Below are 14,081 nucleotides of genomic sequence, written 5' to 3'. Positions count from 1 at the left end.
GACCCGGGCTCGTGCAGAACAAACTGGAGAATTACCTTCTGGTCCTAACTCGGCTCCTGGAAAGAAATGGGCAGCTGTGCGGAGGGAGAAACCGGGATAAAATAGATCCGATTTGTAAAGATACCGGTTGTAATCTGGTATAATTGTGCTGTGCGGAAACAGCCAAAGTGGTTTTGTCAGTCAAGACTCTCGCTGGGTACACACTTCATGGGATGTTTTCAAGGTTTCAAGTAAGTCTCCCATCACACATACACATCCCTCTAAAATGCAAAGAACTGCCAAATGATGATGGGAGAGGAAAAGGAAACAACTGGCAACAAGATCCCACGATGCAGACTCTACCAGTGACAAGCATCAGAAACCCCCTTCCTGTGTTCGTTTCACAGAACCTGGGGAAAACGCTTGCACAAGGAGGAGATACAGTATGGAATCCTCACGTTATCTCCAGGTGTTGGGAAGAAGAAATAATGAGACAGCTTCCCAAAAAAGGAGTATCAGAAGAGGGCCTTAGAAACCCATTAACTCTCAAGTCTTCCTCACCATGCTTTCATTTGCACACAAATGCTTTCATTTGCACACACACAGCCCTTGTCACTCCCCTCCATTTGAGCCCCCCATCTCATCCTCATAAGCCACACACCCCAATTCTGTTCCTACAGGTTGCTAAACAAAACAGTTGTACAAAGAAAGCATTCCTTTATGGGATGGCTGTAAAGAATTATGCATGGGCTTAGCTTGGGTAGTGGCATTCAAAACAGGCAGACAAGTTGTCCCAAAAGAACAGAATAAACTCTTCTTGGATTTCTTTTTCCCTGGTGGCTCTTTCTACAAACAGAAGATGCAAATTCACAGGGGAGCAAGATGGAAAAGCAGTAGGGAGACAGGGGTCATTGTGAGCCAGGTTTATGAGTGCATTTGCACAACAATCAGGAAAGTGCTTAGAAACCCAAAGCCCTCTTCAGTTCAGGCTACAAACTGTCCTTAGACCAACAACCTCCTATTCGTCTAGTTTATAACTGCTGTGAAATGAGAGAACAAATTTCACATTCTTGTTAGCACTATTTTGGGGATTTTTTTATAACTCCTCCCCCCCCCCACAAAAAACCCCACAGACTTGAACAATAACCTTTTTTTCCTTTATTCTCACCATACTTGGGGAATGTAAGGTCCAGAAAGTAAACTACATCCAATTACTCAGAGGTTTCCCCAGGAAAGGGTTATCCATTTAGATACAGAGTGGATGGCAATGATGTACCATGGGCAATTCCTTTCACAAACCAAACTCCCTCTTAGCCAATGAACCTTTATCTCCACACTGTGACAAATCCAGGGGCCTCTTTTTGTTCAGGGCTGGAACCTATCCACCTGACACGCCCTTAATGCCAAAAGGGAATTTGTTTGTTCATTGCGTTAGCGAGCTTCACAAAGCAAAGAGACCTGCAAGGCCTCAGTATTTCTTCTGCGCTTCTGTCTCTCCACCAGTAGCAGTTCCAGCCGATACAAAAAGAATCCAATCCTTTGCTGGGCAGCTTCTAATGACCATGTGAGTGGGACTCCCACCAACATTCTCCTACGGATTCCTTTGCTGGAGTTGAAATGTGTGCACAGCTCCCCCAGGGCTGGTTAGGATTCTTTTTGACCCTGACAATGTTTTAAGTTTTTAATTAATGAGGTATTTTGGTTAGCTAGAAAATTCCCTAAACTTGTGGGTGCAGTATATGGGGGGGGGGGGGGCAGCTGGGACTCTTGGGGTATGACAGTGATGGATAGCAGATTATATTGGCCAAGCTAAATGAGTAGGAGGGCAGGCTAAAAAGAGATTCTATCTGGGGATATAAAATAGTTGGATCCAGGAAAAGCAAAGACAGACCTCTTGGCAAGCACCAGGTCATTACTGACAATGGGGTGATGTCGCATCACAACATTACTAGGCAAACCATGTTTACAGGGTGGCTTTCCATTGCCTTCTCCAATCATCTACACTTTACCCCAAGCAAGCTGGGTACTCCTTCTTTCAGAAGGAAAGAAGGCTGAGTCAACCTTAAGACAGCTTGCACAGGGATTACCTTTATCTTTTATTGTTGGATCTGGAGAGAGTCAAAAAAAGCAATGCAGAGTTGGATTCCTGTCTGCCCACCTCAGCCAGGCTCACAAGATCCATGCAAAAGGGCCAAAGGGGGCCCCTGAACAGAGGTGTGGAGAGGGGAATCATGTCTCCCTAAAGTCTAACAGAATAGTTTAAGGGGGTCCACCATAAGAGGCAGAGAGCGAGGCATGCCTAGATTCAGGAATACTGGACCTGTCTGCTTCTCCTTTCCCTCTCAACCACAGAACTTTAGTTTGTAAGCTCCAGGACCAAAGGGTAAACCACCATACACACTGATGGCAATTTACTGCTAATTTTCATTCATGCATTAAGAATGGTAGGAACACTTCACAAAAGCAACAACATTTTGCTGGAAAATGTACTGGAACACACTGGAGCCAGTGTGGTGCAGTGGTTAAGAGCAGCAGACTCTAATCTGGAGAATCAGGTTTGATTCCCCACTCCTTTACATGAGGTGTGGACTCTATTCTGGTGAACAGGGTTTGTTTCCACACGTCTCCACATGAAGCCAGCTGGGTCACCTTGGACTAGTCACAGTTCTCTCAGAGCTCTCTCAGTATCCACCTACCTCACAAGGTATATATTATGAGGAGAAGGGGAGGTAATTTTAACCCACTTTGAGACTTCTTAAAGGTAGAAAAATGGGATATAAAAACCAACTCTTCTTCTTCTACAATTTACAGAAGAATTCAGAATTTGAAAATCATGAATCCAACCCAAGATTCACAAAAAGTATCCAAGTTTGTGCCTGAGATATGCGGTACTAATTAGACTATTATCCTTTGCTTATCCATTCTTCTTTCATTTCTTAGAATGGGATCCTCCCACCAAAATTTGAATACATGAAGCTCTTTTGTCTTGAGTCAGACAATTATTCCATATACCTGAATACTGATTTTGCTAACTGACAGAAGCTCTCCGCAGTGCAGAACTGGCTGTACCGATTTTGCAACCTGTGGCACCAGGAATTGAATCTGGAACCTTTTATATATGAAGCAGGTGCTCTACTCCTGAGCCCCTTCCTTAATTGCACACCCCAACTTTCACATCATGTTACCTGGATATTGGAGAGGGATGTCAATCTTGGGCCCAATGACGTAGTGACCCTCCTCGAGGCTGTGAGCTGTCACTGTGGTCCACTGGCGGCAGGAATGAACGAAAAGCACATCCTGTTCATTCACCCCCTCCATGGATTCTCCTGCAAAGGAGAAGTAGGGAAGGGCATGAGAGTTCAGCAAAGACTTTGAGCAGCCTCCCCTCCCCATTTCCTTGCCATCTTACCCCTCAGAGAAGCCTAGCCCACCTTCCCCCAACATGCTCACAGAGACTTAGCCATACTTTCAGAGGGTTGTTTCCTTTTTGCTGAAAACCCGTATCATGTCATGTCCCTCTGTACAAAAATTGGTAAGTAACTCCACAAAAGTCAATACACATACATACATACATACATACATACATACATACATACATACATACATACATACATACATACATACATACATACATACATACATACATACATACATACACTTGACTTCGCCAAGTTTCTCAAGTCTTAGTTGATAATTCCATGGGAATGTCAACTCAATGCATGACAGCTGTGAAAAAGGCAAACTCTATGCTGGGGATAATTAGAAAGGAGTTGATAATAAAACTGCAAGGATTGTCATGCCCTTATATAAAGCCGTGGTTGGAGTACTGGGTTCAGTTCTGGTTGGAGCAGGCTAGTTCTTACGTGTACTTGGAGTACTGGGTTCAGTTCTGGTCGCCACATCTCAAAAAGAATATCGAAGAAATAGAAAAAGTGCAGAGAAGGGCAATGAGGATGATTGAAGGAATGGAGCACCTTCCTTATGAGGAGAGGCTGCAGCGTTTGGGACTCTTTAGTTTGGAGAGGAGACGTCTGAGGGGGGATATGATTGAAGTCTATAAAATTATGCATGGGGTAGAAAATGTTGACAGAGAGAAATTTTCTCTCTTTCTCACAATACTAGAACCAGGGGATATTGATTGAAAATGCTGGGGGGAAGAATTAGGACTAATAAAAGGAAACACTTCTTCTGCCACACAACGCTGTGGCGGATTGGTGTTTGGAATATGCTGCCACAGGAGGTGGTGATGGCCACTAACCTGGATAGCTTTAAAAAGGGCTTGGACAGATTTATGGAAGAGAAGTCGATCTATCCCAGCAGTCCTTCCAGCCTGGAACTAGCACCCACAGCCTCTGTCAGTATGGCCAATTGGCCATGCTGGTAGGGGCTGATGGGAATTGTAGTTCCTGAACATCTGGAGAGCCGCAGGTTCCCTACCCCTGATCTATGGCTACCAATCTTGATCCTTCTTGATCTGAGATTGCAAATGCCTTAGCAGACCAGGTGCTCAGGAGCAGCAGCAGCAGAAGGCCATTGTTTTCACATCCTGCATGTGAGCTCCCAAAGGCACCTGGTGGGCCACTGCGAGTAGCAGAATGCTGGACTAGATGGACTCTGGTCTGATCCAGCAGGCTAGTTCTTATGTTTTATGTTCTTAAGTCTTTCTCGCCAAATATTCATTGCAATCTACAGATACACAGAGATCCAGCAGGGACACAACATGTTCCATCCGTGGTTCTATGTCACTACGCCATCAGGCACCAAGGAGACATTTTTGCAACAAAGGTACGTTCTCATGACTATGGCCCATTCATCCCATTGACAGGCATGGGAAAGTGTCACATTTTAGTATCACGCAGCAAAGTGCTTGAAAGTATACATGATGATCGCAGGCAGCTGGAACTGGTAGAGGAATCACTTTCACCTCCCCCGCTCCAACCAAGAGATCCCTCGAGATGGCTCTTTAAACAGGGCAACATCCTCTGTTCTCTGTTCTCCTTCCCAAGCAACACAAGCCAGGCAGGCCTGTGCTGCCAAGAGTGACAGGTTGCCCTGGAAACAACCCTTTGTTCGTGCTAAATGGCCAGAGCCGCAAGCCCTAATGCCCATCTGGAGCAACCACTTTTATTGACACTGAATCTGGCCTGTGGGGGTTCAAGCTGGGTCTGCTGTGGGCAAGCAGAGTGGACAAACACCCCTGTGGGCCTAGGCTGAACAGCACGAGGGTTTCCCCCCAAAAGGGCAACAGCTGAACAAATGACGACATCCCCACCTCCCTTGGAGCCAGACTGGTGCAAACAGGGCATAATCCTCCCTGGGAACTCTAAATCCCTGTTCCCTGATACAAACATGAGGGGAAAGATTGATTTTGAACCTTAGAAACACAAAAGCTCATTTGTGAAAGCATGCATGATGCGATGGTCAGGTGAAGACAGGTGAACCAGTGCTCACCGGGAATCTAGGTTTCTGTGAGACCTTCCCACTAGGCCTCATCTCAGGAGTTTTATTACTATTGATTGTTTCCTGTGGGAGCCCTCCTCAGTAGGACCTTATATGACAATCATTAAGTGCTGTACCCAAGATGCCGGAAAGAGCATTTTCTTTTTTATGTGCACAGAAAGAGCATACCCACCGGAGACAATTACACAGGCAGTCCAATCACACTTGGCCAATAAAGATTCTATTCTATTCTATTCTATTTTGCATGAAAAGGCTGATTTTGTGCCCCAATTAGCAACCTCGTCCTCCTTTCAACTCCCTTCTTCACACAGGGAGAAGTTGGAAGTGAAGGGAATAAGGAGTTTGCTTTGCCTTCCTTTCCCTGCAGTTCAAAGTCTGCTGATCTGGCCTGCAGAACTGGGCCAGAGGATTGCTACTGTCTAGTACAGAAAGCCAATTCAAGGCCCCTTTCTCTGAAGCAAGACAAACCTGGTTTTGTGACATGATAGGAATGCTGCTGGAAGGTTGAATGCTCCTCAACAATGAATCCTAGATTGGATTACTGTCTCTTTTTACTTGCCTTGCTTCTGTGCCTTGAAAAACAACCTGACAGTCACTGAAGTTTTGCCCCACCATTGCTCTCAAAGCCAGGACAAACTTAATTTGTTTAATTTAAGTGACACAAGCTGCTGCTAAAAGGCTCAGCAGTAGGCCAGGGAGCAGCCATACACAAAAAGATTCCTGATAAGTAACATTATATGAAGATATCTTCCTCTGCCTGAAAAAAAAACTTCTGTGATTAATAAAACACACTCTGTTCCCACAGCTGGACATCTTTAAAAAACACACAATAGGACATCATACTGCTACTAACTTTTATTTGTTTTGCTTCTGGTGCTGTTTATTTGCTTGCTTTCTGGAGAAAACTGTCCAGCAGGAGATCTGCAGCGTCATTGAGGGTGGCAGACAGTGACTCACTAGCTCTGACCCAGGAGGTGCAACCCATTTAAAGTTGTCAACTCCACCTTGAGAAATTCCTGGACATTTGAGAGCAGTGCCTGGGAAAGGGGAAGTTTGGGGAGGAACGGAATTCAGTGAGGACGAGGTCCAACCTCTGAAGCTGCCATTTTCTCCACGGCAATTGACCTCTGAGGTGTGAAGATCAATTGTAATCCCAGGAGAATTCTAGGCCCTGCCTTGAGTTTGGTGATCTTACAAACTCTCAGGATGTTCTCTTGCACAATGCCACTGAAATGATCAAGAGTTGCTCCGAAGCTTGTGCAGAAGAATTCCACAGTGGATCATGCTAATGGGCAAGTGACCATGTGTATTTTCCACATCAAATACCAAAATGTTTTTGGCCAACCCTCAGGTCTGCAAGAACATCAAGAAGTTTATTCGTATTCTTTCTATGACTTCCAGGAACAGAAGATTATAGTTGTGCAAGATAATCCACAGAATTCTACTTAACATGGAAAATGTAAACAACCCTTAGCATTTATATGATGCTTTGGAGTGCTCAGAGCAATTCACATGGACTGTCAGCCATCTTTACAACAGGTTTGTGATGTACATCTGCATTATTATTTGCACATGGCAGGTGTGATTGCATGTTCATTAGCTGAGAAAATAGTGGCTTAGCTAAGGTCATTTATTGAATGCATGAAGCCACCTTCTACTGTGTTAGACCAGAGGTCTAATTCAGTACTGTCTACCCTTGACTGGCAGTGGCTATCCAGGGTCTCAGGCAACAGCCTTTTACATCCTCTGTTACCTGATCCTTAAACTGGATGGATTGAACCTGGGAACTTCTGCATGCAAAGCAGATGTTCTACAGCTGAGCCATGTTCTACTGCTGAAAACATAAGAAGCTGCCTTATACTGAGACAGACCACTGCGACATCAACCTTGTCTGGCAGCAGCTCTCCAAGGTCTCAGGCAAAGACCTTTTACATCACCTCCTACTTGATGCTTTCATCTGGAGATGCTGGAGATTGGACAGGGGCTCATCTACATGTGAAGCAGATGCTCTACTTCTCTTTTCCCAAATCAGGGGTCTGCAACCTGCAGCTCCTCCAGATGTTCATGGACTACAATTCCCATCAGTCCATGAACATCTGGAGAGCAGCAGGTTGCAGACCCCTACTCCAAATGAATTACTGAGTTAACTGCAGAGGTAAGATGTCAACCAGAGACTCCCTGTTTCCTAGACCACTCTTAGCAACTGTGTTCCACGAAGGTCAGTCCAGGGAAGGCGGGGCTTTGCCCAATGTTTTTTGTTTGGATTGCATGGCTGCAACTAGGGCATGAGCCAATGGGTATCAGGAGGCAGGCCACGGGTGCTCCACTTTCCCAATCAGCCCCCTGCAAATGCCGGGAATGGTTACCAAGGTAATCTGCTAGGTTCCAAGGCCTTTACAGTCAAAAATAAGCATTCTTGGCAGAAAGCAACAAAAAGAGGATCCCTTTGTTACCACTGCAGGAGGACAGATGCCTGGGGGCCAGCCCTGAATTCGCTGCTTTAAAAGTTTGTAACTCAGTTTGTATCCAGGAATGATGCCAACGTTCCTCGTAAGTGTTCCCTCTCTGTGAACATCACCGTGCAAAGTTTCTCACAGCATTTCTCTGTCCATGCAGGAAAGGAGTTGAAGACATCCAGAAAAGAGCTAACTACACACACCTCATAGTGCCTTCTCCCTGGTTCACATGTGCCAGGGCTGCATCACACTCTCTTCCAATGAGCCAAAGGATTGCCTGAGTGGCCTTATGGGCAAGGCCTTATGGGCAAGAACTGGCCTGGGCCTCTTGGGCTGGAAGTTACCAGGAAAGGGAAGCACATTTCTGCCGTATGAGAAGTTTTACCTTGCCTTATGCAAGAGAAAAGCCACTAGCTTTGTATGCAGCACCCTTTCTCTCTGCCCTGTTGCCAGCAGGGTCCATTGTGTTCACATGAAATGCCAATAGCTGCTTTGAAACTTTTGCTTTCCCCCCAAAGACAAGACATTGAATTCCCTGCCACACCAAATTAGCTGTCCATTCACCCTTAAAGAACCTTGAATTTCCAGCTCCTTCAACTTAGCTTCTCCCAGACAACCGTCTACTGGCAGGAAGCTCCTTCAACCTGACCTACCTGTAAGTCAGGCTTCCATTAGCTGTACATTACCTGGCAGGTGGGGGCACCCCTTCCCAGCCAACTGACCCATTCTGCCCTACAAAGAAAGACATGGCCTAGAATGGTTCTAGGGCATAGGTGTCAAACTCAGGCCCTCCAGGTGTTCATGGACTACGATTCCCATCAGCCCATGCCAGCAGGGCCAATTGGCCATGCTAGCAGAGGCTGCTGGGAATTGTAGTCCATGAACATCTGGAGGGCCTGAGTTTGACACCTATGCTCTAGGGCACAGGTGTCAAACAGCATAATGCTGGCAGGGGATGATGGGAACTGTAGTCCATAACATCTGGAGGGCCACGAGTTTGACACCTATGTTCTAGGGGATTCTCCCACTGACCTGACTCAAGGCCGTGAAAACAAGGCCTGAGCACTGCTTTACTTGGCCAAGAGTGCCCAGCACTATGGCTTCCTTCTCATTACAATATCTGAACCTGCCTAGATCATTTTGGAACTAATTATCTTTTGTTATTGTTTCTTCCTTCTGGCAAAGGAGAATATTAATGTGGTCTCAACAAACCTACACAGAGATGTTTGCCACAAGGACATTTCTTATAAGCAGAATGTCAAATTTCCAAAACGTTTCTCCAGCTTCCAAAACTCACCTTTCCCGTAAGTCCCTAAGCCTTACCCACCACCAGCATACTCTCAGCCTGTGGAAATCAACTTTCTCTCAGGTTCAAGTCCCCTTTCTACCATGGAAGCTTGCTGGGTGACCAGGGTCCTGTCACTCTCTCAGCCTAATTTGACTCTCCTTTGACAGCCATTTATAAGGAATAACAAGTATTTTGACTGGGTTTTCCAGCACTTCCTTGAGCAGATACATGACAACTGCTGCTATTTTATTACTATTGTAGATTTCACAGCTGCCAGATCTTTAGCTGGTTGTTGGCCTTCATTACAATTCGAGCCTCACCCAGAGGCCTAGGAAGTTGTAATGTATCGGCGTAGTATTTGTGCGGATCCCAGCAGGGCTGCCTTCTGAATTTGACAGATGTTAATTTTGTCAATTCGAAGATGTTTTAAGTGCTGCCCTAGTGTTTTTGGGATGGCTTTATTATTATTATTATTATTATTATTATTATTATTATTATTACTACTACTATTACTATTACTATCATCATCATCATCATCATTATCATTATTCAGTATTCGACTTAATAAACCACCCTCCCCCAAAGGGCTCAAGGAATGTGTTGTATGTGTTGGGGAAGGGGTAAGTCAAAGCTCAAAGATGGAAACTTGTCAAAGCAGCCAAGAGTCACTTCATACGTGGTGTGTTCCCAAACAAGTGTCTAAGTCTCAGTTCTGTGGGAACAGCTTTCACGGATCACAGCTGAAAGACAGATGAAAGAATCTATCAGTTCATATATGTATGATGTGCCAGCACACACATGTTGTGCACCATGCAGGCATGTGGCAGGGAATAAAATCCCAAACTCCATTCCTGGGCAAAACCCCTCTCCCATACACATGAAAACGCACAACTGTTAAAACATCATGTGTGTAGAGAAACAATCCATCCACAGAAAAAGTGGTACCTGAACCTAGGGCTTCCCAGAAAACGCTACCAAAGTGGACACGGTAGCTGCGTTGACACACTTTGCAAACTTATGAAACATATTCCTCAGGAATCGGAGGGGGCAGGGTTGCTCCCAAGTAAACCCACGGACACTGCATGGCAAGGTATCATTCTCCGTGTAGAAACCCTGGATAGTCATCCTCATTTGTGTGTCCTGTCCCTTTGTTTTATTTCTGTGCTGTGCCCAGTTGATCTCCGGCCCCCTTCTCAGTTCTGCAACTTCTCCAAGGTGATCAGGGCTAATTCTTTCTCAGCATTCATAAAGCACAGATCAGAGCCAACACCAAGCCATGAAGGGGGTGGAGGTAGAGAATGGGATGGCAAAGCTTCCAAATAAAAAGCGCTATCCCAACCAGTCTCTTGATGCAAGTTGTTCATAAGGAAACCAAAAACCTGGCATCCAGAAACACACCGGTGGAGACATAGCTAGAATCCAAGGTCCTTCCATCCTAAGCTGGAAATCCTTAATTAAAAAAAAGTAGAAAGGACAGCTGGGAGTTAGACATGCTCCTTCCCAATATGAACGCTAAACTCTTCTTGACAATGTCTTTCATTATGAATTTGGAGAGGATTTTGCACAGAAAAGAATGAATTGGTAGTTTCCTGCATGGCATGTTCTACCTCAAAGCATCCAGTCCTGAAAGCATCCAGCCTGGCTTCCTTAGCTATCACACAGCCATCTGGCCAACCCGCAGCAGCAACAGCAGCAGGCAATCCCACACCTAAAGCATCTTTGCTGGGAGGAGGGGAAATTTCCTGTCCACACTCATCTCCTGCTTTTATCTCATAATGTATTGAACATGCTTGAAAACATCAGGTACTTAACAGTGCATCACACAGCTAAGAGAAATTTCATTCCCATCTCTGCACTGCACATTATCTGAGCCCTCCAGCCTCAAGGACCAATTATAGACTCCAGTTGCAGCTTCTCCAGTCTAAGCCAGTGAAAAGAAGCCAGGACAGATTGGGCAAGATGTGATATCTCCCAACTTCTGCTTCATGCACTGCCAACAGAGATAATATGGATGAGCATACATGCCATCAAGGAACATAAGAACAAGCCTGCTGGATCAGACCAGAGTCCATCTAGTCCAGCACTCTGCTACTCGCAGAGGAACAGGCAATTCATGGCAACCAGAGCAAGGAGCTTTCAAGGCAAGTGAGAAGCAGAGGTGGTTCGCCTCTGCAGAGTCTTCCTTGGTGGGCTCCCACCCAAGTGCCAGCCCTGCTTAGTTCTGAAATATGACAGGATTGGGTTACACCAGGCCATTCCACATCTGAAGTGAGGCAGTAAAAGGAAGAAACTTGATCTACTTTCAGCCCTGAATCTGGGGTAACTCTGCAACTGCAGTAAGTCTGCCCAGGATTACACTGCAAGTTTTGCTGTATTAACCCAATTAAATGTTTTTCAAGGAAGCATCTGACTGAAACAGATGGAGGCACAAGTGTTTTGCAGAGTTCATAATAATACTTCTATTTTTGTAGAATTATTTTAATCGGCGTTAGACAGTTATTTTAACCCCCTTCCTTAAAAATTCAGGACACAAATGTCTGGTTGAAAGAAGAAAGGAATGTTTACTTTTGAAGACCTCACCTTATAATATCAGAACATCAGTTCTTCTAACTCAGGCGGTCTGATCTGATTGTCAGTGGCTTTCCAGTCCAAAGTACTTCCCAGCTAGAGATGCCAGAAATTGAACCTGAGACCTTCAATATGCAGAACAAATGTCTGCTCCATCATAGTACTGTGGCTTCTCCACACTTCCATGAAACCAATTCTAATATACCCTGTTTCCCCGAAAATTAGACCTACCCTGAAAATAAACCCTAGCATGATTTTTCAGGATTTTTGGAGGATGCTTGAAATATAAGCCCTACTCCAAAAATAAGCCCTAGTTGCAGATTCCCCGGCACAGCTGATCTGGTCACGTGGGGGGCGCAAAATCATGGGGAAAAATAAGACATCCCCTAAAAATAAGCCCTAACGCATCTTTTGGAGCAAAAATTAATATAAGGCCCTGTCTTGTTTTTGGGGAAACACGGGTCGTACTCTCTTCCACCCCAATACCTACGGTTCCTAGAGTGCTTCCTAGTTCCTAAACATTTTAGACTGGCTCATACTGTAATTATACAGACCCATATCCCCCTTCCTACTTCAGGCAGCCCAACTTAAAAACGGTTCTCCGCTCATCAACCTCCTCTCTTCCCACTCTGAACAGACTCCAAATTCCTTCGAAACTGTCCCATCTGTCAAACTTTCCAGGGATCTGCACATACTGCAAACAAGCAACAGATGCATCAGAATCTAAATTATGGCCTGAAAGAACCAGAAGGTTCCCTGACCCAAGGAAGGGTTCCCATACAATCAGCCTATAACACATTAGCCTACATAATTCAAACCACCATGTGCAAGCCACAGGGATTGATTTCTCCTCTGTGTATTCCACCAACAATAACGGCAGCAAGGCCAAGATTACCAGGATCACCCTATGATGCTATTGGAATAGAACAGATCACTCAAGGAATGAAGTCCAGTCTTGGAGAGGAATCATAGCTCAGTGGTAGATGAATTTGAAAGACCTCTACCTGAGATTCTGGGAAGTTGCTGCCAGTCAGAGTAGACAACACTGATCTTGACAGACTCAACATAAGGCAGTTTCATGCGTTCATGTGTCTATTTTGGGACTCCTGATCCTGCAAAGAACAGGTTAGAAACCCCCACTGAAATTCACTCATAGCATCTCTCTTTGGGTCACCTACATTTCTCTTCTGCTCCACCAAGATCACATCACAGTGTGCAGGCAACTCTTGTAGAGAACTCTTGGCCAGCCAGCTGCACGTGGCACGCTGTGAAGTTCAGTCACAAATGATGCTGCTGTGAAGTTCAGTCACAAATGATTTTCATCCAAGCTGGGCCACTTGCCAGGTTATTACATGGGCACAGTGGGAGAAGGCCAGCCATCTACCTCCCAAACCCTTGCAACAGTTTTCAAAACAACTTTCCAACAAATTTCTATCTTTGAATTTATTTTCAAATAACGGGCACACACAAAGCAAAAACCAGCTGAGGCACCCACTTTCAGGGGTTCGAATTAATTTTGTCATGCAGTATTGACAAAGGGAGTTTTGACTCCCAAAAGCTTACACCTAAAAATGTTGAGTGGTCTTTAAGAGGCCAGTGGATTCAAATGTTGTCCTACTGTTCCAGACTAACATGCCGATCCACCTGAAACCATTTTCACCTGTCATCTACCTCTTTTGAGGCAAACTTGTTCCAAAAACTCAATTACTGTACAAATGAATTTAAAAAATAGTTGCTTCTGTGCTGGCTGCTGGCATTGAATCCCTGCATCTGTGCGCAGTAAGGAAAACAAGGCTGCAAAAACTAGGATGCTGGTAGCCGCCACAACCTGCACCTAACGGCTCTGCAACCATCAAGAGAAGAATCTCAGTGGGCCTGATACAGCCCCCAGGCTGCCAGTGCAGATTCAAAGAATCAACTTGGCTTGGCACAGGTGCCTCCTGGGTTTTCTTCCAGGTTCTCCAGTTCTACCAATCAACAAACTCCACAGGATCTAGAGAGAAACCACAGTGCCGGTCTGGGGGAAAGACAGTGTCTTGGAGTTCACGCTTTTTGCAAGATAACAACAACGCAGGTTTACCCAGCTGGCACACGGCTGCCTGCATGCATGTAGGGGGTGGGCGAGGCATGGTTGCCAGAGGAGGGCTCCCTCCCCCGTCCCTCTGAAATGAAAAAAGAGGCCAAACTGACAGCTGTCTGTTGCATGGATGTCGTTTATGCTCCTGGATGGGGGTCAGGTCCCGGCTGTCTCATTAAGCTTTCTCAGCAATTGAAGCGTCAGGGAGGGGAAATCCAGCATCAAGAGCTGCTAGGGCTTCTCCCCTCCCCAA

At 45.4% G+C, this 14,081-nt stretch overlaps 1 protein-coding gene across 1 annotated transcript in view; it reads right to left on the bottom strand.

Annotated features, from left to right (window-relative positions):
* The window catches only part of GAREM2 (GRB2 associated regulator of MAPK1 subtype 2), a 38,483-nt gene that overhangs the window by 22,926 nt on the left and 1,476 nt on the right, over window positions 1-14,081 (bottom strand). Inside the window, 1 exon segment of the mRNA XM_048516330.1 lies at window positions 3,165-3,305. Within this exon segment, the coding sequence (XP_048372287.1) occupies window positions 3,165-3,305 (141 nt within the window).

This window comes from Sphaerodactylus townsendi, linkage group LG01, assembly GCF_021028975.2.
Source record: "Sphaerodactylus townsendi isolate TG3544 linkage group LG01, MPM_Stown_v2.3, whole genome shotgun sequence".
In the NCBI taxonomy this organism is placed as follows: Eukaryota; Metazoa; Chordata; class Lepidosauria; order Squamata; family Sphaerodactylidae; genus Sphaerodactylus; species Sphaerodactylus townsendi.
This window is presented reverse-complemented; position numbering and strand designations above follow the sequence as displayed.